The 23,083-nt window shown below is 34.5% G+C and overlaps 3 protein-coding genes across 5 annotated transcripts; 1 reads left to right on the forward strand and 2 right to left on the reverse strand.

Annotated features, from left to right (window-relative positions):
- Positions 1–813: 813 nt before the first annotated feature.
- On the forward strand, positions 814–4,309 carry LOC105348230 (uncharacterized). The gene is made up of 4 exons (XM_011457556.4): positions 814–966; positions 1,522–3,457; positions 3,555–3,620; positions 3,949–4,309. Exons 2-4 carry the CDS (start codon positions 1,522–1,524, stop codon positions 4,053–4,055), a joined length of 2,109 nt encoding a protein of 702 aa, XP_011455858.3. The 5' UTR covers positions 814–966; the 3' UTR covers positions 4,056–4,309.
- Positions 4,310–4,602: 293 nt separating this feature from the next.
- Positions 4,603–14,126, reverse strand: LOC105348232 (uncharacterized). Of its 3 annotated transcripts, none has more exons than XM_011457558.4 (7): positions 13,925–14,126; positions 10,896–11,062; positions 10,431–10,582; positions 10,161–10,280; positions 7,743–7,836; positions 6,647–7,629; positions 4,603–4,974 (listed from the first exon to the last, which is right to left on the reverse strand). In XM_011457558.4, exons 2-6 carry the CDS (start codon positions 11,032–11,034, stop codon positions 7,526–7,528), a joined length of 609 nt encoding a protein of 202 aa, XP_011455860.3. In that variant the 5' UTR covers positions 11,035–11,062; positions 13,925–14,126; the 3' UTR covers positions 4,603–4,974; positions 6,647–7,525. The 3 variants fall into 3 exon arrangements, with proteins under 3 accessions (XP_011455860.3, XP_011455861.3, XP_065930958.1); XM_011457559.4 differs by lacking the exon at positions 13,925–14,126 and adding an exon at positions 13,261–13,548; XM_066074886.1 differs by lacking the exon at positions 13,925–14,126 and adding an exon at positions 13,261–13,548 and having other exon boundaries at positions 6,630–7,629.
- Positions 14,127–15,175: 1,049 nt separating this feature from the next.
- On the reverse strand, positions 15,176–21,621 carry LOC105348234 (ras-related protein Rab6). Its single transcript, XM_011457561.4, has 6 exons — positions 21,397–21,621; positions 19,664–19,843; positions 17,621–17,772; positions 16,859–16,981; positions 16,140–16,233; positions 15,176–15,867 (listed from the first exon to the last, which is right to left on the reverse strand). The coding sequence occupies exons 2-6, from the start codon at positions 19,803–19,805 to the stop codon at positions 15,731–15,733; spliced, it is 648 nt and encodes a 215-aa protein (XP_011455863.3). The 5' UTR covers positions 19,806–19,843; positions 21,397–21,621; the 3' UTR covers positions 15,176–15,730.
- Between the last annotated feature and the right edge of the window lie 1,462 nt (positions 21,622–23,083).

A 23,083-nucleotide genomic window follows, 5' to 3' on the forward strand; every position in this document is an offset into this window, starting at 1 on the left:
CCGTAATTATTTTTTTTGTGGCTGTAGGTTTCGACCAATTGATAAACGGGGCGTGTAGATTTCAGTCATGTCAGTTTCTATTGTACGGTGTCCGGATAGGGCCATTTGCGTTAGCGCTACATCGCGTTTAGAAAAACGCGCCGCCGTGCTAACACAACTTTGCACAACGCGCCTTCCCGCTAAAACACAACACACCGTCGCGCTAACACAACACGGCGTTGCGCTAATTAACACAGCACGCTGTCGAGCTAATCGAAAACATGCAGTTCGCTAACACACAGCATGTCGTCGCTATACACAACTTTGCACAACACGCAGTCGCGCTAACGCAACTTTGCAGGTTTCACAGTTTATAGTAGGAAGTCGTGCCCGAAAACAACAGACTGCGCATTATGAAATATGTAAGCCTGCATGCAAGCATCGGTAAAATTCTAAAGAGCTATGAATTAACAATAAGTTTCCGTAGAAAATAGAGGGAATAATACCCGGCAGATGTAAATATTTTGGAATGATATGTTATAGTGACATGGTGTCAGAGTTTTGAGACGGTTTATAGAATTCCGCAATGTTACGTTCCATTCATATCAAAATCTTCAATAAATATGAATGATAGTTTTAATACACCTGTAAATTCTTCCTTTATTTTTTAAAGAATTCGTGATTTAGTAAATCCTATTTTAAAAAGTATCCTATCTGTGCCTGAGAGGCAACATTTTCATAAATTATGTAATAGCAATATCGAAAAAAAAAATATCATAAACGATCCCCGAGTCATGTGGCGGCCTAATATATTTTGCCTCAAAGGAAGAACAAATTAATATGCGCATTACATGTTAGAGTGTCGATGCACATAGCAACACAATAATGTCTTTAATTTTCCCCTCCAATATATAAACTGCTCCGAGGTAGAGGGGCCCTCTACCCTCGCCTAACCTCGACGGTCTAGACGTGCCTAACTTATCAAAGGTAAGGCGCATCTCACTATCTCATCAAATTGATTTGTTATAAAGACATTGATGAAGGACAAATAGAAAAAGCGTCAGGAAATAATTTAAGAAAATCTTCATCTCATTCGCCGATAAAAGCGGTGTTAAATTAATTGTATTGTAATGATGGTTGGCTTATTATTGCAAAAAGCAAATTATTGTTATCTGTGGAATCAGCATATTAAGGAAAATACATGAAAAAATACATGAAAATATCAGAAAAAAATTGATACTCTTTCCTCGTATTTCTTTAAGAAGGCGTATAATTTTTCTGATAAGTTTAAAGAAAATGGAGATCATAAACAATAAAAAGTAATAAATTATTATCCATTGAGATGTTGATGCAAACTAAAGACCAAAGATATTATTCGTGTTATAAGAGATAGAAATATTTGCGTGGAATCAAACATACTTTAAACATTTTAAAGGTATATTGCGTATCAGTTATAGCTATAGGAGGTTATGCTCCAAAACTAAACCCCTTGTAAAGGCACATTTCTGGCATCGGAACTGAATTAGCCTTATTTTTTAATAGATGAGACTATCCTTAACCAGTTGTGTTGTATTAGTAATTCTTGGTGGAGCTATTGGGTTTCAATGCGACCAAAACGCAACGATATGCAGAACTTCTTTGGAAATCACCGAGAAACTAACCATGTTTCACGAAACTGAAAAAGCCGTCTACGCGAAAAATGGTTCTTTATATAGATATGACGTAACAGACATCAACCTTGCCAGACCCGTGAACTCTGGTGAAGTTATCGCGGGAGATGGGTGGGAAAAGCAAAGAATGGTGGTTGTTGCCAATGGTACCTTACCAGGACCCCCTATCGTTGCCTACAAAGGTCAGGTTCTAGTAATTCACGTCAAGAACTCGCTCCCGTCTGATACCGTTTCTGTGCATTGGTACGGGATAGAGCAAAGAGGTACCCCTTATATGGACGGAGCAAGCTTCATCACCCAATGCCCCATCAATCCCGGCCAAACCTTCACGTACACATTCAGAGTTGATGAAAGTGGTACTTACTGGTACCATTCAAGCGCAGGCGCACAGAGAGGTAAGGGATTGTATGGGGCTTTGATAGTTCTGGATCGAGAGCCTCCGGCTAATTTAGATAAAGTCGATGGCGACTTTGTTCTACAGATACAGGACTGGAATCATGATTACGATGCTGAACAAGGTTATATGCTTTCTAAAGACGGGGTTTATGAGAATAGGAGCCAAATCTTGACGACAAGATTGCCAAGAGGACGAAACAATTCTCTTTGGAACGCTCATTCGTCACTGATCAATGGAAACGGACGGTATTATGACCCTCAAACCGGGAAACACAACGAAGCACCTCTGCGGGATTTCAAGGTTCAGGAAGGAAAAAGCTACAGATTTCGCGTTATAAACGCAGCCTCTGTTTACTCATACAGAGTTTCAGTGGACGGGCACAATATAACCATCATTGCCTCTGACGGCAAAATGGTCGTACCTGTCGAGGTAGAATCGTTTTGGGTTCATCCCGGAGAGAGATTCGACTTTTTATTAGAAGCCACTGCAAGAAGAGGAAAATACATGATTCGTGGAGTTGCAGAAGATGCCATCAACCCGATACCCGCCGAAGCTGTTTTGCATTACCTCGGAGCACGACCAGATGTTGATATAAACTCTGAAAGGTCTCAGTGTAACGAGACTGAGCCATGTACAGTGTTAAATTGTCCATTTCAATTTTATCTAAATAATCCAAAACTTCGATGTCTTGCCATTGAAGAATTAGTTTCTGATGTATCAAATGTAATTCCTGAGTACCAAGAAAGTCACTTCCAGGAGTTCTTTTTGAATTTTGCTATACCAGGGGCAGAAACCTATCCCGCCACCGTTAACAACGTCCAGTTTTTACAACCAACTGTTTCGGCCCTATCCCAGCCTAATGAAATCGTAAAACCCTGCTCTAAAAGTGGCTGTAAAGGGAACGAAACATGTACGTGTACAAATATCCTAGATGTGATTCATAACAACACCGTCCAATTCGTGTTCATGAACATGGGTAAGAGACAAACATCGCACACTATCAGCATGCATGGACATTCCTTCTATGTTTTGAAAATGGGATTTGCTAATTATAACGAAACAACTGGCGAATATATTTCACAGAATGAAGATATAAAATGCGAAGGCAATGCTACCGAGGATGAAGCCTTTTGCAACAAGCCATCATGGACTAATCCCGAATGGCGCAACGGAAACGTCTCGGGTTTGAATCTTGTCGACCCCCCGCAGAAGGATACCGTTGTAGTCCCGTACGGTGGGTACGTTGTACTGCGTATCAAGGCCGACAACCCTGGGTTTTGGATGATAAAAAGTAATTCTCTCCCCGAATCACTGAACGGAATGGCCGTACTTATGAACGAATCTTTCTCGTATTTGCCAGATGTTCCTAAAAATTTCCCAACCTGCAGGAACTTTGAAGGCATAGATCCAGGTAAGAATGTACAAACTGTTTGACTGCTTTTTTAAATCGTGATTTGATTTTTGTAAAGTATAAGTTCAATTAATGACCTGATTATTAATGTTGACAGATGTTCTTTGGACGACACCTGAACCTGTGACGACCACGCCCATACCTACAACAACCGAACCATCCAGTAAGTATATCAACGCTCATTGTAAAAGAGTCAGCTGATCACATCCTTTTGTCATGTTGTAAATTTTGAATTTACTGAGACCCACCCAGTAAATTCAAAATTTACAACCTGGCACATCGGGAAGTATTTGTTAGCGAAGTTTATTAAAGACAATATTAAATTAAAACGAAGTAATACTATTTCATTACCCTGAATTATACGAGAGTAGTACACTTCGGAAGGTATTCTTTCCGCATAGTGATGGTTCCTTCTTAGAAGAGAGTAGGTAGGTATTATGTACATCATGCGTAGAATAAGGGTAAATATATATATTTTTTTATCTCCATAGCTTGCGTGACTTCCGGAGACTGCCATCGTCACACCTGGAATAACGACAACTGTCTACACAAGTGGGAGTGTATCAACGGAATCTGTCACTGCAATTCTAGTACATGAGTCCTCACTGTTAAGTCGCCGTACTGTTACTGAATGCCGTATAAAGAGACTAGAAAGTGCCTTCTTTTTACCCTCATGTGTAATGCAATTGTAGCATTTTACAATCAACAGATTTGAACAATTATAAGATTAGGTTTTCGTTGTTTCTATTTCTAGAATTTATAATTATCACCGTGACATAAACAAATGCCGGATTTATACATTAAGTGAAACAATGTAGCATGTATACAGTAAAGATGACATTATCATATCAATTTGATTTATTTCTTATTCAAACTTGGTATATTCTCAATTATTGAATGATTGAAAAACTGAATGAAAATGTTAGGTCATCTCATGGTCCAGCTATTTTCCATGGCCTCTTTGTTCCATCTTATTTGAATGAGTTGTTTGAACCTTATTTCAACGTCAAAGTATTCAAGTTCAAAGATTTTGACAATCAAGTTCTATCTGTATACCATTATCTGTACAAGGAAGGAACCAAGAAGAATTTCTACATTTTGCTGACATCCAATAATAATGCTAATAAAATTAGAAAAAAAACTAGTTCAATTCACAAATGAATATTTATTTGCTCCATGTTTAACGCCTTCCATGAAGTATACTTTTTATACTTTCTCCTGATACTCCCAGTCCGGATCCCCCGGGGGTCGGTATACTCTCTGTCCGTGGTCCCAGTCAGGGTCATTCGGGGGTCTGTATATTGACCTACTTTGTCGTGATCTGTCCTGTCGCTTCTGGGTGTGGATTTCTGTCCCATCAGGGGGAGGGAGGTACTGTTTTGTCTGTAAGCCATGGTGAGGGTGATAGCATGGAGGGTCATAGCAAATTATACCATCACGGGCGGGATAACCGAGGATTGTGGCGACCGTTAAAACCAGAGCAGTCAATATGATGGAAGCTCTGCTCATCTTATAGCCTGAAATATTTAAAATACGTACCGCTAAATCTCTCACAGCACTGGTCTCTACTCTCTACATTTCAACGTTGATACTATAGATATATAGCTATGATGCTTCGAATTCCTTTCCAACTGTCTGTCTCTGTCCTTTTTATGTCAGTACATATTGTATGTCCAACTTGACTTTGAGAATCGATTTAGAGATTTTTATGGCAAAGTAAACAAGTTTAAATTTCATCAATTTTTTAAAATGTAAGTGTAAAGGTAAACCCTTCACATGATCAGTCCCGAGTTACAACTTATTTATACAACAATTTATATTCTCCCTCGTTTCACTTCTCCGAAAATAAAAAGAATTCGACCTTATATAAATAGAGCCTGTTTGGGAGGGTAACAGTTGAAATTGACACCCCGAGAAAACCATTGTCAACCGACGCGAAGCGGAGGTTGACAATGGTTTTCGAGGGGTGTCAATTTCAACTGTTATCCTCCCAAACAGGCACTATTTATTTTGTTATACTGAATGTCTTAATTTTTAAGAAAATTTTACTGCTTTTATATAGGAATAACGTGAATTCTACAGCGAACCGTACGCGCATAATTTTCGCGCATGTAACATTTTTTAATGTTACCCGTTGCTAAGTGCGTTGCTAACGCTGAGGGTAATAGAAAATATTATTAACTGCGTCTTAACCAATCAGATTTCAGTATTTAACATGAAAGTATAACAATGTTTATTAATACATAACAACGAATTAGAGTAGTTTAGGTGCGTTCGATACAAGATCGCTTAAAAGGATGCCGACTTTAGTTTTTATTGCGCATGTTTTTGCACAGTTTAGTAAAATACAGCGTTTTTATACTTTAAATAAATTTTTAAGGGAAATTTCATATTTAAATAATATTTCCGTTGTACAGTCGCTATTGTGCTTTTATGACGTTATGATGAAATCATGCTCTGTATGAGTGTGTTATTAGAAATAACATGGAAGAAAAAGTAAAAATCGCACGACGTTGAAAATCTATACACAGAATAATGAAGACTTTTGCTTTTGTAGTTTTTCCGCAAATAAAACAAAATTGGCCTCCTTAATTACATTATATCATGTCACAAAACAAAATTTACATATCATAATCATATGCCAAATAAACAAACATATAAATTTTGCAGTACAGTGTATAGAGCGGGGGTATCAACTCCTAACAATCTTGTAACGAACGTCACAATGACCAACACGTGGAAAACTATTTATACTTCGCGCCAAGTCACTCGTACATGACGAAACTACTAAGAATAGAATGAAATTATGTTATGTCATAAAATCAGAAACGTTTAGAAATTCATTTATACTGGATGAATTCGCCCATGTCATTTTAACTTGATGGCATTTAAACAAAGTTTAGTTTAAACTAGCTACTTTAGCTCAATTTCCAATTTACCGTTGAAAAAAAGATGCATTTTATATTTACCCGTTTAAGGTAAAGTATAATTAGAGAAAATTAACACGTGTACAGTGATTGTTGTTGTCATGCTAACAACTAACCAGCTTTATACTGTTTAATTTTGCTGCAGAAGATTTATATTGAAAATATAGCATATTGAAAATATAGCGTTACTTCGAACATTTCTAAATATTGTCATCATTTTTAAACGTGCAACGTATATTACGCACCTTTATTAATAACTTACCTGCTATGGATCTTGCAACGGACTTATAGTTTTGTTGCAAGCAATCGCTTTTTATTCGAATTTGAGCTTATTGTCGAGAATTTAAGGGTCTTAAGCCATATGGTTTCATCCATTGCTAATAGTACTTGAATGTCAAATTGCATGTTACTAATAGAGAAACATGTTATCCAAAAGAAGGATTAATCACTTCTTTTGAAGTTGTTTTATTGGAAACGCAAACACGCGGACGTTTTTTTTCCCAATTGGCAATTCATCTTTATGTCGATTTATTTCTAGCCATAACTACATGAAAATGTTCATTTTAAAAAACAATGAGTTTTACACGTGTTGAAAAGACGGAAGTGAAGGGTGAATCCGTTTTCTATCCTCCTTATACGGCTAAAAACCGGAAATATCTTGTTTAAGTTTTAATGGTTAAAAACCTTATTACATGATACATGAATACAACTGTCAACTACATAATGTTATAGGTCCCTCATATTATAAGGGTTAAAATTCAAAATTAAGAAACTTAATTTATTCCCTTGCATTGATCAAGACATAAAATTGATTCTCATGCAATTTACTATTCCAAATATTGCTATCCTAGAACCTCACATAAATTGAAACATATAATAAGATATGGAGATACAAATACAATCTATTGTACAGATTTGAAAAATATGAACACTGACGCTGTGTAGTACTTAGTCTAAGATTTCGTGTAACATACACACAGAACTACCTCAATCTCACATCTACGAGTTTTCCAAAGCCAAGTGTTCCCAACAGTATCTACTACGAATGAAGTTAGGCTCATAATCGAAACTCATGCATAATTTATTTGCAATCACCCATTCTGATACTGCTCATTGTCAGTCACAAAAGTGGTTCATAATATTATAAACAACAGTCGCGGACTTTTTTGGACATGCTTTCACCAGGTCCTACTTTGATATTTTGTTCACTTTTCTCTTGTACGTTCCTCTGCAACAGCTGGGACCCTTAAATAAAAATGCTATCATAATTAATAAATCCATGATAAAGATGCATAAGGTGTGTTTGAAATTTCAAATTTAATAAACCTTACTTATTCCAATTCTAATGGATACTATACCTAGTTCAAAGAATATTTCTTCAACATTGGTGCCCCTTTTCGCTGACGTTTCGGTAAATAGCATTTTATGCTTGTTTGCATACCCCTGGCCTTTCTATGAACAAAAATGGAAAAACTTAAATGTGTGAACTTATCATTTTAGTCCAACAAGAGGCCCACAGGCATTGATGGTCACCTGAATACCATAGCTTTTAGACTGACATATTAGAGAGACTCATATTAGTATTTTAAGCTTCATTTTGAAGTGTAAACCTGTAGACTTCTTTGAATGTTACCCAGCTTTTATTATTTTGGTGTTTCAAAAACATTCATTTATGAAAATGTAAAGGTTTAATAATAAGGGACATGCAAGCCTTTAATGGTCAACCTTTTATAATATTCATATTTCATTTACAATGCACATAAAACGCACACAGCTTTTTTTTTTTTACAAGTTTACAATGCAAAGGATATTAAAGTAAATTACCTAAAATAGAACACCTATTGAATTTAATATTGCCAAGTGACAATTTTCTATGTAGTTTTCAAAATACAAAGGGGTCACAAATTTCACACACAATTTTGGTAAAGGATTTTGTGGACATCAGAACAATGCATTTAGTTTTTTCTCAAAAATATATGCATTGGAAGTATAGAAAATTTTCTCTAAGATTTAACACATTTTTACTACATGTATATAGCCATATTGGCCCCAGCCTAAGGTCTGAACCACTTACCCAAAGGACATATGAATTTCACAAATAAGGTAGAGGACTTTGTGGATATCATAACCATGCATTTCATTTTTCAAAAACATGTATGGAAGTAAAGAAGATTTTTTCTAAGATTTAATACATTTTAACTATATGTCTATATATTGGTCCCATCATAGGGCCTGAACCCCTGTCCAAGGGGTCATAAATTTCATAATTTAGGTAGAGGGCTTCATCGACATCATAACCATACATTTAGTTTTTTTCCCACATGTGTAAAAGCAGAGAACCCGCTTTTGGAAAATTTGCCCTTTTTTGCATATTTGGCCCCGCCCATGAGGCCCCAAGGGTGGTAAATCTATGAATTTCATAATTTAGATTCCTCTTCCAAAGAAATGCTTCACACCAAAAATGGTAACATTTGGCCTAGTAGTTTTCAAGACGAAGTTAATAATGTAAAATTGTTTCCTTTGTAAATCGAAATAACCCCATGTGGATCAATAAAAGCGGTTATGAAGCTTGTTTGTAATTTTTTATTCAAGTTATTTTAGTATTCGCCAATTTTTAATGGAAATGGAATTTCAAGTAAAGATAGTTGAAATAGTGACACTAATTAGAGCCCTTATTTTAGTTAAGCACTTGTGAATTTCATGAATTTCTGTTTTGACCATTATATAAATTAACCTTTTGACTTACAGATAAATTAACCTTTTCACTTACAGATAGTTAAGGGGACTAGGGTGTGGCTGCCATTTTAGACAATATTGATCTCCTTTAAAAGAAGAGCTCCATATAAAGATAATGAGCAGTGATGAAATTTTATATTAAAATAAATGAAAATTTTCTTTATCAAATAGTAGTTGATAGCTTCAGAAATCGCATTAAAAATTTTCAAATAAATCTAATGGTTTTATATTATATTATATTTTGACCCCCAGCCTCCTTAAAGGTCACTACCCACTGTCACTCTTTACTTGAATTATGATTTAATATGATAAAGTGGATTAGAAAATATGACATAAACAAGGAGTATGCACAGGTATCTGCTTTGACCTTGACATTTGACTGAAACATTTACCTACAGGCACTATTTGGATAAATTATGTGCCAAATGGTGTCAAAAGTAGATTAATATATGCTTAAGATAAGACATTAACACTGATCGGCTCTGTCTGAGACGCTTGGTTTAAGTAATAATTACACCTTCTACCTAATCCATTCTTGGAAGAAGGGTGATATGCCCAAGACAAGGATTTTTATTCAGAGATGTGTTTTGGCCTGATCTATGACCTAAATCTTAGTCACTGGACACAGGAATTCTTTGGGTCATGAGCCAAATACAGAAAAAACCATATACCCCAAATACGGATTTTTCCAGAATATGTTTTTGACATAACTTCTATATAATGATATATGAAAATGATTGGTACACACCCATTACACAGATGCACTCGCTGGGTGAAGTATGGGCCAGATTGGGCCAAGTGAAAAGGAAATATGTTCCACATAAGCAATATTGGACGTACTGGTCACCGCAGAGTTGTCACGGTTAATTTAAAGGGAAATATACATGCAAGACTCGTATTTACACGCAAGTTATAGCTTTTCACAAACTCGTTGTTTCATGCAGATTCTTTCAACAAATAACCCCTAGAAATGATCAAGGGAGACTGGCATTCAAGTCATACTGCTATCAGGTAGTGAATTAACGACTCTGGACACTTACCCTAACTTCCACTTTTCTGTAGTCCTTTAGATCTGATTTGTTTCCTATAACAGCCACAGTAACTTCCGGTTCCGCTGTAAGGAGATCAGATTGCCAAGCTTGAAGGTTCAAAAACGATTCCTGCAAAATGTTACGGTATCCTAGAATATCACAACGATCAGTTTATTTGTTTCATTTATATGATCGAATCCTTACAAAAAACATTGATGTATTGATTGATATACGTTGCCCTAAAACACCCCAACTTTTGGCATGAGTTATTTTGCCTACCATTGATGTAATATCATACACTAAAAGTGCAATTTTTGCGTCTCTAAGAAACATAGGAACGAGGGATCTGAAGTTTTCCTGGCCAGCCGTGTCCCATATTTGAAAATACACCTTTCTGTCCTCGATTTCCAGGTGTTTCACAAAATAACCAGCTGCAAAACAATATTAAACTGCGTGAATTAAAGAGCAAAAATTTGGAAGGGGGTGAAACAGATTAAGAACATCGGAATGTTTTAGTTGATATAAAATGTAAGCTGCAGTGCGTGTGCATATAGCATCAAAGCGTCATAACAGGACGGCCTGAAGATAATTGTATTCTGGAAGGTACTTGAAACAGTTCAATGTGAACATGCATGATATAGTTTTTGTGCAAGAATGGCTAGTTACATGTATGACTTAACCTTGATCACAAACGTTTGAATAATAAGATGATCGAGGACATTTTAGCATTTTGCTGACACTAACCGCCAACTGAGCTGGCCGTGTTTTCGGAGAAAGAGTCTTGAGCAAATCTCTGTGCTATGGAAGTCTTGCCCACGCCGCTGTCTCCAATGATGACGACTTTTACACAGAACTTGTCATCTTGTAGCCCAGGGCGGCTCATTGCCTCATCTCATTGAAGACGAAGATTGCTGGAAAAAACGACATTAATATAGAAAACTATTACACCACTCGTTTCAAATATCCTAAACATAATGGAAGCTGGATGGTCAACAAACTAACCACCAGGGCTGCCTTAATCTTTTAAATATGATATTTTTGGCCATAAACTATTATTTAGTAAAGGATAAATCTGAATATCTTAACTTAGAATTTGAACATTTTCCTATATTTTAATACAGAACTCTTTGTCTAAAAGAGGTCGATATAACCTAAAAATGGCCACGACCACCATGCCGCCTTATAGAGGGCTATCTTGGCCTATAAGAGATATTGGCTCTTTGGGGGACAAAAAAATCGCCTAAATTTAAATTACCAAAACTTCAATAGTGAAAATATCAAAACTACATTGGTTCAAATGCTACTCGTACCAAATTGAATCTTTTAAGACATTTATTTTTAAAAAAGTTTTGAATAAAATAGATCCAAGTCACACCATTTGTTATAGAAAGGCTTTGAAAGAATTCCAATTGTTGATCTGAGCTATTGATGGGGAAATGCCAGATCATTTAGTATATGATTCTTGGGGTTCGACAAAGAGAAGTCTTGTAATCTAATACAAGACGATTTGACCCAAACCCATTTTCAATCTAAATATATTATTGTGTTGGTTAATTTGGATGATGGTTTTGTGTTCTTACAATCAACAGTACATGGAGTAGCATCTGTCTTATTCAAAGTTCCATCAAACATTCAATACATGTAAATTCATATATATGTATGTGTTTTATTAAACAAGTCGCGCTGTTTTCATGTTTGTCTGGCTTATAAATAATAGAAGCAAACAATGGGCACAAACTTAAAATCCATGCATGAAATCTCAGATTTTTTAATGTTCATTTAATAATTGCTGCGCAATAATAAACAATTCTGTTTGTTGTGTTTTTTCACCTATTATTTTCGAATTATTTGTTCTCAGGTTATTTGGAGATATTATTAACTTCAGAGAAATCATAGACCAGGGAAAGAAATATTTTAAAGGGCTTTGTTCTTGCGATATTTTGATCGATGAACAATGAGAATTTTAATCTATAATATGTAATATATACAGCCATTATGCAAGCAGCATTTGCATTGTATGCATTAATAATATTCACATATTATAAATGTAAATTGTTATTAATTGGTTTGAACATATTTTATTGTATATATAATATACAAAGGGTTCGAACGCAAGTTCTTGCAACTTACTAGTAATTAATTAGTAATTAATTAATTATTAACTATTAATGTGAAGAAAAGTTCACATTATTTTTTTTTTGCCAAAACGAATTCCAGTCAATGTAACTGATGTCTAACTGGAATTTGGGAAATGTTACAGACTTTGTACCACCAGAGATCTTTTACACTCAATTGATGAATTGTTTTTTTCTTAACTTTAAAAGAAGACAAAGCCCTTCACTACAATTATCTCACTATAAGTTTAAATAAGTGCACTGAGATGGTTTCCCGTCTTTGCTGATATGCATTTGTGCATGCGAATTAGTTTCCAACCACTTAACACGTCGCACTGTTACGCGTATGAGTCATTTTGAGTTTTTATTGCAGGCTAATTTTATTTATTGATCATTGCTCAATGGAGAGAAACAATTCAGCGGGAATCATCCATGCATTAAAATCAGTGCATGTCGGAAGCACACGGTTTCAACAAAATTAAGGGGGAGGGTGGACTTTGTTGAAGGAGGAGGAACTTCAATCCACTCTAAATACGAACCGTGGTCTTGAGAGTCGTGTAGATTTCGTTGACAAAAGATAACAACACAAGTGTAGGAATATAAATGCAACAAAATCGTCACTTCGTTTGAAAGTTTTTTTTTTCATTTAAACAGCAATGAACATGCCTAATACGTAAACTATACGACATGGTTGGTTGACGTCAAAATGGCATGATTCATGGTTTCAATTTTGATTGAACTTACAGTTCTTCTTATCATGATTATTGATAGTGAAATAGTGTAGAAATCAAAGATCCTACTTTCATTTCTCACTTCAGTTTTAAGCACATAAATATATACATGTGTAATAGATACCATTTTCATTTTGATAAACATAACATTTAGTCGAAGTGCAGACATAAAACGTGAAATTTCACTTCATCTTCATGTATCAAAATGTACAGTAAAATGTAAACAATATCTTATCAAAACGATTTGGTTTTTAAAACACCTACCTGTAACAGAAATAAACCAGAATACAGCCAGGTCACATATTAAAACCCGAGAATTTACGATCATCTAAAAGAATTTAAATATCCATTCATGACTAGTTTTGGTCTTGATACAAGAAAAACCCAGACTGGGGAATCTTTCAAAATACACGGCGACCGAAGAAATAAAGTCCCTGTGTTTTTACTTCCTCCATCAGTCGGCGGCAGTTCTGAGTGTGCAAAGAGAGAAAGTGTTGTCTCTGCAGGCAGGTCTCAATAGGCTCACAATGTTATTTACCAAAGGTGGTCACCTTCACCAAAATCAAAAACACTAGTAGGGCTGCACGGCTAGTATGCATGTTTGTCAACATTACAATTCTGGCACAAATAAAATAAATAGTTTTAATTTTCTGATTATTTTAGTATCATTTCCATGCATGCATATTCTCAGAGAACCTCTAGAATATTTGTTTAGCAAACAGGAAAGGATTAATATCACAACTAAAGAACCCACAACGTGAGGAAATGCAGCTCAAAACTTGTTGATACTGTATGGACGGATGCCAAATCTGAAGCAGTCTAATTTTCAATAGTTTCATGATAATTCTGTTCGATGTGATATCTCTGGTTATAATATTTTGTATTCCTACTCACTTACTTTAAAGTCAGAATTTACTTGCAGTCTTACCTTCTCTACTCATAACAAATCATACACTCTCGGAGATAGGCCAGCTCAATAAAAATCTGAATGGAGGTTTATTGGAATCCGACGGGCACCTGTTGAGGAGGTTTATCAACGATATACTATGGAGTGGACACGACACAGCAATGTAGATCAACAGGTCTAATTGGACGTTGAACACCCAACAACTTCATATCTGAAAATGTCCTATCATAAACCTTTCTTATTTGGATGGAAACATAACCAAAGAACAGGGAGTTGCATGTACACGTACAAGTTTTGCCTACGTGTATTTCAACAGACACATCAGGGCAAAGTTTACAAAACCGTAATACAAGCAATGTTTTTGTTGGTTTTTGCATTATTGTGGTCTTAAGGTGTATGCTGTCACCTTCATGCTGACCAGGGCTTGCTGTGAACTAGTTTGAATATACATACACTCAGAAGATATATTACATTAAAAATTTAAAATGTTTCAATTTAAACTTTACTATAACAGTTTTAGGCATATAATTACGCAATGTTGTTTCAAGAGATTTATAGCAATTCTTGGGAGAAACATATGTCTGATTTATAATTTTACAATTAGATATATAGAGTCTGCCAGGTGACAATGGCTAATTCACTTTGTAAACATTAAATTCTTGGAATATATGACAAAATAAATGTTGTATTTGAAAAGTTAAGTCCGGAATAAAGTTAGTCATAGAAAAGTCAATTATGCACTGTTATAGATGTCATATATTTCTGATTTTCAGTAAATATCTTATAGATCAATTAAATGTATTGCATCAGGCACGTATCATCGCGAAGTGGAGGAGATATCAAAAAAGAGAATAGAAAATTATTAAGCTGATACTGGCATTGCAAATTATGCTACATGTACTATGATAAAAATTGGGAAAGTAAATTTCAAAATCATGTAAAGATGTCAAAATTTTAAGGCACACAGTCCTAAAAAGTCCGAAATATCTGACGTTTTTCGGGCCTTTTTAAACGATTTTGATATTTTAGTAAGGAAAACAACTTATCCTGGCAAGTAAAATATCAAAATCGTTATGAAATCTAGGAAAACGTCAGATATTTTGGACTAAGTCTTGAATTGCCAACTTTCCTGTGGGCGTGTCTCTGCGACATTTTCTGATTGTATTAATAGTGATTGAGTATTGATTACTCAACATTGATTATGGACGCAACAGTTCTAATATAGACGAAGTGGTTGAAGTATAGGTGGGCACACTTTAAGAACAGTCGACATTGTAACCTTTTCACATATTTATTTTGAAATGGGTTATGCATAATGTAGTATCTCTGCGATGAACATACAGCAAAATCATTTTTGTTTATAAAATATAAAAAAACATTATTCCAGTCCAGATGACCGGCTTGCTCCTCTGACACGCTAAAAAATTTACAGGGACTAGTTTAGCTTAAATTAAGACAAAAAAGAGTTCAGTGATCATTTTCTTGCAAAACATAAAAACAAAAAATGACCATTTTTCTTTTCAAGAAAAATTGTTACAATAATCATACAATACTGCATGCGCTACTTGACAACCACTGTGAACAAAAACTAGCAGATAAAGACGTGAATCTGTACATGTACAACATGATGTTAGTGTATGAATTTCATGACGATCAATGGCTGCAACGATGCACCGACTCAATGTGACGTCATTGTATTTTCTGTTCACTTTGCGTCAACATTGTCAAAACAACACGACAATCTAACTCGCATAACACAAAACAAATGTTCAAAACATAGTACAAGTACATGTTTTAAATAACACAGATAAATCACAGACACGTTTACTATGTGCAGCAGGAATTTTGAGGGGGTTGATTCGCGTTCGGTGGAATGTATACATTGGTAACTTTTTTGTACTTTTCTGGCACCTTTATGCTTGCATCCAGACATCCTCCAAGTTCAGGGTTAGCCATTCGTAAGCCTGCAAAAGATAAACACTATACTTATAGAAGCAACAACAAATTAAACAGAGCAGATCGCGACTTATAAAATAAGAACACCAAACTGTATTTAAGTTTTATGCAGTACTCATGTACATTTGTTAAACCATGGATAAAACACATACACATGTACTTAAGAGTCATACGACTACTGGGTATCAGTACAAAGGTAACTACGTGTTATCATTGTATACATGTATATATATTAGACTGTACTCCCCGGCTTCGGTGACTACATTTAACACGTACGTACCCAAGTCGTAGAACAGCTCCTCTACGTTTGTCCCTAGTTTGGCCGAGGTCTCTGTATACAGCATCCTGTGTTTGACCGCGTACGCCCGGCCGGTCTAAAAGATAGCAAATCGCTAATTATACATGTATAGGGGAAATAATATCGTTCCAATTAACAGTACATTTGATGCGGGGTTTTTTCCATTAAAGTTGCTCATTACATCAAAAGTTATACTTTTTTTTAGACACAACTCCAAAAGATGGCGATTCAAATTGATTGCATCAATCAGTTTGGGTGGATATGGTCATAACTCAGCTTAAAATTCTGAAGATTTTTTTTTTTAATCCAGAATTGCATATTTTTGCCTATTTGACTTATATATACAATCATGTATTATCTTTCACAATCAAGTAATTTTCTTCTGATTTGAGAAACTATTTCAAGGTGTAGTGATCCACCTTAAATAAAAAAGCATTTTGAAAGGAATTTTGAACTGGGTATACTTTTGGAGAGGGTTTCCTGAAAACTACCAGATGTGATCATATGATACAATTTCATTGTGTATACATTAAACCGGAACTAATTACTAAATACATTGTATATTTTCTTTATAACAGATGTGCAATCTAAAGATATATTTTTATTGTATGTAAATGACATACATGTTAATAGATATTTAGTCTTCATTATAAGACCTTTTTTAATGCGAGCATTCCTGCTCGGATCACGGGAATACGAACCGTGGACTCTATTTGTCTTTTGGCGCCGAGGTCCGACTTGTTGCCCACCACTGCCGTTGTCACGTGACATGGCGCACTTGTTAAAAGTTCTGTTCTCCATAACTCTAAGCTGTGAAAGGTTTCCTTGAAACATAAACGTTAGATTGACTTCACATACATGCTGCTTATAAACTGTTCTTAGTATATCAGCCTCTACTTGAACACGATATGATAGCATAAAGGGTTAAAGATACTTATGTCTAGCATATACATATCTTTGGAAAAAAGTAATCGTTGGATTATGAAAATCAAATCATTTTTCCTGTATATTAAGTTCGGTCTATCTATATAATAATTTTAAAAGAAATGAATTCAATATATATTTGTTTTATACAATATAAAATGGTTTGGGGCAGCTTACGCTTTATAAATCGCGTAGCGGTTTATAAAAAAGCGTAAGCTGTTTCAAACCATTTTATATCGTATAAAACTAATAAATATTGAATTCATTGCTTATAATTTAATTTTTTTACTCTTCATTGTAAATAAAAACTGTCATTTGACATTTAAAATGACGTAAAATTGTCCAAATTCAAACGTAACGTCAGGCGTATTGATACGTTTGAGACGTTAGTCTTACTATGACGTAGGCAACATTCTTTATACAATATAAAATAATTTTTTAGCCAATCAGAAAGCGCGTTACAACCAGAATTAAATTATTTTTTATAGAGGTTTTTCCCTTGTGATTTCATTTTGAATTAATTACATGTGAAAACATACCTTTGACGTAATATCATACACTAGCAAGGCTATGTCGGCGTCCCGAAGGTACATGGGAACGAGGCTCCGGAATCTCTCCTGGCCAGCGGTGTCCCAAATCTGAAACAGGATTGTCCTCCCTTCTATCTCCATAGATCGAATGTAATAGCTGGCTAATAAAACCGTTCAAATATGATTTATGGGTGTTATATATATTAACGTGCATTCATTTTTAAAAAAAAAGTGGTGTATCGTTAGAAATTGAAAAACTGGTTGAAGCTGATATTGAAATAAAAATCGACATAAATTTTCGACATACATTTTATTTTTCACAAATTACATGTTGTAAACTCTTGAAATGTTGATATGTAACTATATTATATAAGCATAAAAAAACAAATAATGATTTTCAAAAAATGTAACTGCATGGCGACTGTACGGTATGTGATTTTCAGGACATTTTTTAGATGAGATATTCTTGTCATTTAAAGTATCTACTTTATGATTTATGATTTCTGCATTTTTTTGAAAGCATGTACATGCATATCATAGTACTTGAATACTACTTGAATACATGTAGCTAATATAACAGCTAAAAACAGTCATAGATTTAAAAATGTATTACATTCTGTCGATTAGATATGTCATAGTTTGATGAAATAATGTGATCATACATATTTTTTTTATCTTTATGGAGTTAAGAAAGTTCATCAAGGAATAATAACTTCCATTCCCATCCCGTCCTAATTAGCAACTAAGTACAGGCAATGACATGCGCTGGTCTAAACAAATTCATCTTCGAATTCACGAGGTCATTCTCGCATACGTTTACTAACTCCATCAATGGGAGAATGAAACACTTTATAATTAGCTTTAGGAGGTTTGCAAACAAAGATCATAACGAAAACATTTGGTACTTGCATAAGCATTTATCGCACGCGATTGGTTGAGTTTTCTCCCTAAGATTGTGAATGAACCAATCAGAATAGGACATGCATTATTCATGAGAACAAGAAAAATTCTGTAACCTTTCCAGTAAACGAATTCGAGACTGGTCATGGGTTTCCGAAACGTTTGTCAATTGAACTGGAATTTTTACCATAAAGAACCCTTTTATCTTTAGTAAAATATGAACTATTTCCCCAGTCCAACAATGTTAGGCGATAAATCGATTTCATCTTTTTCATTATTTCCGGTTCACGTGTACATTACTGCACTTTAATACAAAATTCGGTCATTGCATTTCGTTCCCATGTTAGATAATTTGATAGATTTCCTGATATTATGTGTTAATTGACAATTTGATATATAGTCACACACTGATATATCAATAGGAAGTGCAACACATGCACCCCTCCATTTATATAGGTCATAGAAAGAGGGAAAAATAAATGATTTCATCAGAATAATTAGAAATGGTCTTTCAAAACGATTGCTATATTAAGTAACCTTCAACATGTCCAAGTAAATGTCGAAGATAACGATTAGCTCATTTTTTCCCTTAATTTTCAAAGAAGAGATTAGCGGATTCCTGATTTTCATAATTGGTTTGGAAAGATAATTACATGTATATCCAAGTTATTACAACCAAATGTATGCATATAAGCATGTACATGTATATGTATGATAACAAGAAAAAAGCTGTCAATGTGACACAAACCGGGATTTCTTTTGTGTAAATAGTATCCATAATCTATTTGTCGTCTCTTAATTGATAAACACTACCTATCGTGAGAAATGGGGTACTCTACGTGCAACATTTGGTAAAATATATGACTAAGTTCAACAGCTGGTATTTTTACATAAATTATCAGAAATCAAAATCCAGTTAATATGCATATGTCTTATATATGTACAACTGATCTGAAAAACAAAACTCCCTCATCTCTAAAACTGTAGGAGGAGTTATCCGTACAAGAGGAGTAACCTTTTGGCAGCCGCCAGCCCGCCATTTTTACCATTTATATATAAATAACCGGCGGATCTTTTCTTTGGTAAATCAGCTTAAAAGGTTTAATCAAAGTTTATATTTAAGCTTGCTTATGAGCTGGTAAATAGACAAACCTCCTACGGTATGTGGTAGTTTCTCTTCGAATGCATTCTTGGTGAATCGATGCGCAATGGCGGTTTTTCCAACACACATGTCTCCTATGACAACAACCTTGACCCGAACAGGGTCCTGGAAGTTCTGCTCATTGAGGCTCATTTTTGGTTGTCATTGTGAGCTCCTTGATTAAAATCCCACTGAAAAATAATGTTTTTCAACCGTGGTAATTGCAAAAAATGTTGAGTTACCACAACTTACCATTTGTCATCAAGTATTCGAATAAATTACATGTATGACCTCTGATTTAAGAACAGACCATTCAATTCTTGGAACTCTGATAGGGAAACACATTAAACCTCAAATGGTACATGTTTCCGGAATTAGTTGAAACCTTTAATGATTGCACTAAGTGTTTAGTAAACTGATAAAACAAAAAAAGCCTATCTAGTGTTTTCCTTGCGGAGACAACATCAAGCAATGGTAATCTATCTTAAATCTCTGGACAGGAAGCATGGATTCTATTGGCAGTCCATATTAAGTTATATGTAAAACCAAACTAATATCATGCCAAAAACTATATAAAGCTTTCAGGACGTTTTAATTGGATATTTTGGGTTTCCACAAAAGACGGTCCGTGGAATCTTCTGTATTTAAAACTCAGTTGGAGTAGCTTTTAGCTTTATATTGAATTTTCTTCTTTTACTTTGTCTTTTTTATGTGCCATATATACGACTGGTTGATTCTATTTTCATGTTTGAATTCATTGTTCTACTCATCAATATTCATTCAGATATTAATTCTGCACACTTTGTCGCCGACTATATGAAATTCATTTTACCGGCAGACCGATCAACATTGAAATTGTTCGTAATGTTAAATAAACATCCGCTTTGTTAGACTTTTCGGTGGTAAGAAATATAGAGAAGTTTTTTTTAGGCAAGTGTTACGTGTTTTGGGCAAAGGCATCTGACGTTAAAAATCTGTAAGTAAAAATTTCCCCGTACTGTAAAATAAATAATGCAGGAAATTATATACATATGTCTATAAAAAGAAATGTTTTCATATGATTTTTTTTTAAATTGTAGTTTTCAATTGCTAAAAATATATTCAAACCGGAAAAGATAATCTAAAAAAAAAAGGAATTCATTTTTTGAAAATGAGTTTTATATTTTTGTCATGGATGGAGGTTTCATCGAAATAATACTCAAGCGTTTAAGAAAAAATCAATGGACACACTTTTTTCCTATTCACTTTTTCTGATGTTAATGAATTGCAGCATAATACAGCTAATGTAACATGTTCGTCTCTGGGATATTTTCAATTAATCGCATTTTCCGACTGACACTCTTTTTGTTTATCAATGGATATTTTTTTGTAGATTAATAATTTAGAGAAACGAATATGTTTTATATTCGTTAATACGTACTTTTATGTTATATGTGACAATATGAGCTGTTAGAAATAGAACAAAAACATGCGTGTGTCCATTCAAGATTTCAAGTTAGCTCTAGAATAAATTTCGGAGGGGTGAATATGTACAAATGTGTGACAATTTTTTGAAACAAATTTTCTTCTAACTTTTCTGTACATTCGATTCATCCACTAGATAAGTACAGCTTTCATTTCTTATTAAATCTTGAGGATTAGAGAAAAATTAATGGGCACGGTTGACGTTGAACATAACGAAAGTGTGTTTAAAATATAGGATCGACCTGCCTAAACCAGTGCACATACACATATATTTACTCACCTCAAATGAAACTGACAAGGTTTTGACTAATGTCCAGGTTTCTGCCAATATCAGGGACTACATTCTCCTTCTAGCTCGTCTGCTCTAAAAGTTCATGGTCGTTGACTAAAACACAACATCAAGTTGGTTACGTTAAAATGACAGTTCCTTGTGTCACAACTTAAACGCGGAAATCCCAGCTAGTTTTCAAATCTCTGAACTTTTGCATTTATATTTACTTCCGCTTTGAGATAAGTTTAATCACTTGCCCCCCTGTGTTTAGCGGTTATTCTTGACTTTAAAGCCCTACTCAGCCCTTATAATACTAAGCATCTACTTAACGTAACTGTATAAGATAGGTCTAAGATAAATATGTTGTCCGTGTATGGTGCACTGTACATGTGGCTGACGTGCTAATGAAGGAATGATTGTTTCGGATTTTAATTGATGTACATGTATTTTTAATAATGCCATTTCATGTTGTTGTTTTTTTTAAATCATAATGAAAACATCTCTCTCTCTCTCTCTCTCTCTCTCTCTCTCTCTCTCTCTCTCTCTCTCTCTCTCTCTCTCATATCAGGCCCGGAGTAAGAGATTAATTGACTGAATTACAGTATACATCTTATCTTTTAGACAAAAATAAATGTAAGATCTGTAATGATTTGTGATGGTATATGATTATTATCCAATGAGTTGACGAGGGGATAAATGAACAGACAAAAATAATGGATAAAAGTCATATACCATCGCAAATTATGAGAGATTCTTTTATCGATTTGTGACGTTAAAAACATAATCTAAAATAAAGTATAATAAATATTATAATTAAAATCGTGTAAGATGAGATTGACTTAAAAACTCTACAATTGTAATATTTTGATCATACATCGACACCATTATCAACAGTACATTACTCCTTTCTTGGCGGTGGATTTAGAATTTTATTTTGCGGTAAATGTCTGCTAGTATGATAAATGTGCATGTGACTTAAACCTTTAGGATAAACAAGATTTGAAAAAAAACAACAACAATTTTTGTCAGAGGAAAGATTTCTCTTCTAAGGAATATAAGCTATTCAGTTTTTGTACAGGACGAAAATAATTCAATTTTGCTTCAATTAAGGCTTCTAAACGGCTTTCCCCACAAAAATATGGCTAATAGAACTTTAAAAACAATGATATCTTTTGTCATTTTAGTAGAAAATAACATTTTCGTAAAAAAAAAATTAAAAATTAACTCATATTGCAGCTCATATTGCTTTAATATCTATTAGCCAATATACCGGTAAATACCACGATATGCCAATTTTTTTTTTTGGGGGGGGGGGGGGGGGGGAGAGAAAAAAATCAGCTTTGATATAATCCCTGGACCAAACCACGATTTAAACATTTTTTTATTTCACCATTCAGAAATACACAAATATGGGGAAAAAGTGAAAATTTAATCAGCGCTTCTTCAACAAATTTTTACATAGTAAAAAGTGTTAACTTTCGGGGCGAATCCCTACAGTCTGTCTCAAGATATTGATGATTTATGAAGCACATTTGGATAATTTTTAAGAAAAAATACCTATGAAAAAAGTGCAATTGAAATTTATGATAGGGACAATATCCAAGATATCTTCATTGACACATGATCAGTTTTCAGTCGAACGAAAACAGATTAATTTCTTATGGAGTTTTATAATGGTAAATGCTTACACCTTTTC

Source organism: Magallana gigas, chromosome 2 (genome assembly GCF_963853765.1).
Source record: "Magallana gigas chromosome 2, xbMagGiga1.1, whole genome shotgun sequence".
Classification (NCBI taxonomy): domain Eukaryota; kingdom Metazoa; phylum Mollusca; class Bivalvia; order Ostreida; family Ostreidae; genus Magallana; species Magallana gigas.

Coding starts and splice junctions, on each gene's coding strand:
- LOC105348234 (XM_011457561.4), bottom strand. CDS start 19,805: ATGAGCCTCAATGAGCAGAACTTCCAGGACCCTGTTCGGGTCAAGGTT. Junction 16,982..17,620: donor TGTATGATATTACGTCAAAG/GTATGTTTTCAC, acceptor TTATGTTTCAAG/GAAACCTTTCACAGCTTAGA. Junction 15,868..16,139: donor GGAGCTGTTCTACGACTTGG/GTACGTACGTGT, acceptor TATCTTTTGCAG/GCTTACGAATGGCTAACCCT.
- LOC105348230 (XM_011457556.4), top strand. CDS start 1,522: ATGAGACTATCCTTAACCAGTTGTGTTGTATTAGTAATTCTTGGTGGA. Junction 3,458..3,554: donor CTTTGAAGGCATAGATCCAG/GTAAGAATGTAC, acceptor TAATGTTGACAG/ATGTTCTTTGGACGACACCT. Junction 3,621..3,948: donor TACAACAACCGAACCATCCA/GTAAGTATATCA, acceptor TTATCTCCATAG/CTTGCGTGACTTCCGGAGAC.
- LOC105348232 (XM_011457558.4), bottom strand. CDS start 11,034: ATGAGCCGCCCTGGGCTACAAGATGACAAGTTCTGTGTAAAAGTCGTC. Junction 10,583..10,895: donor CACGGCCAGCTCAGTTGGCG/GTTAGTGTCAGC, acceptor ATTGTTTTGCAG/CTGGTTATTTTGTGAAACAC. Junction 7,837..10,160: donor ACAGAAAAGTGGAAGTTAGG/GTAAGTGTCCAG, acceptor TTTTGTTCATAG/AAAGGCCAGGGGTATGCAAA.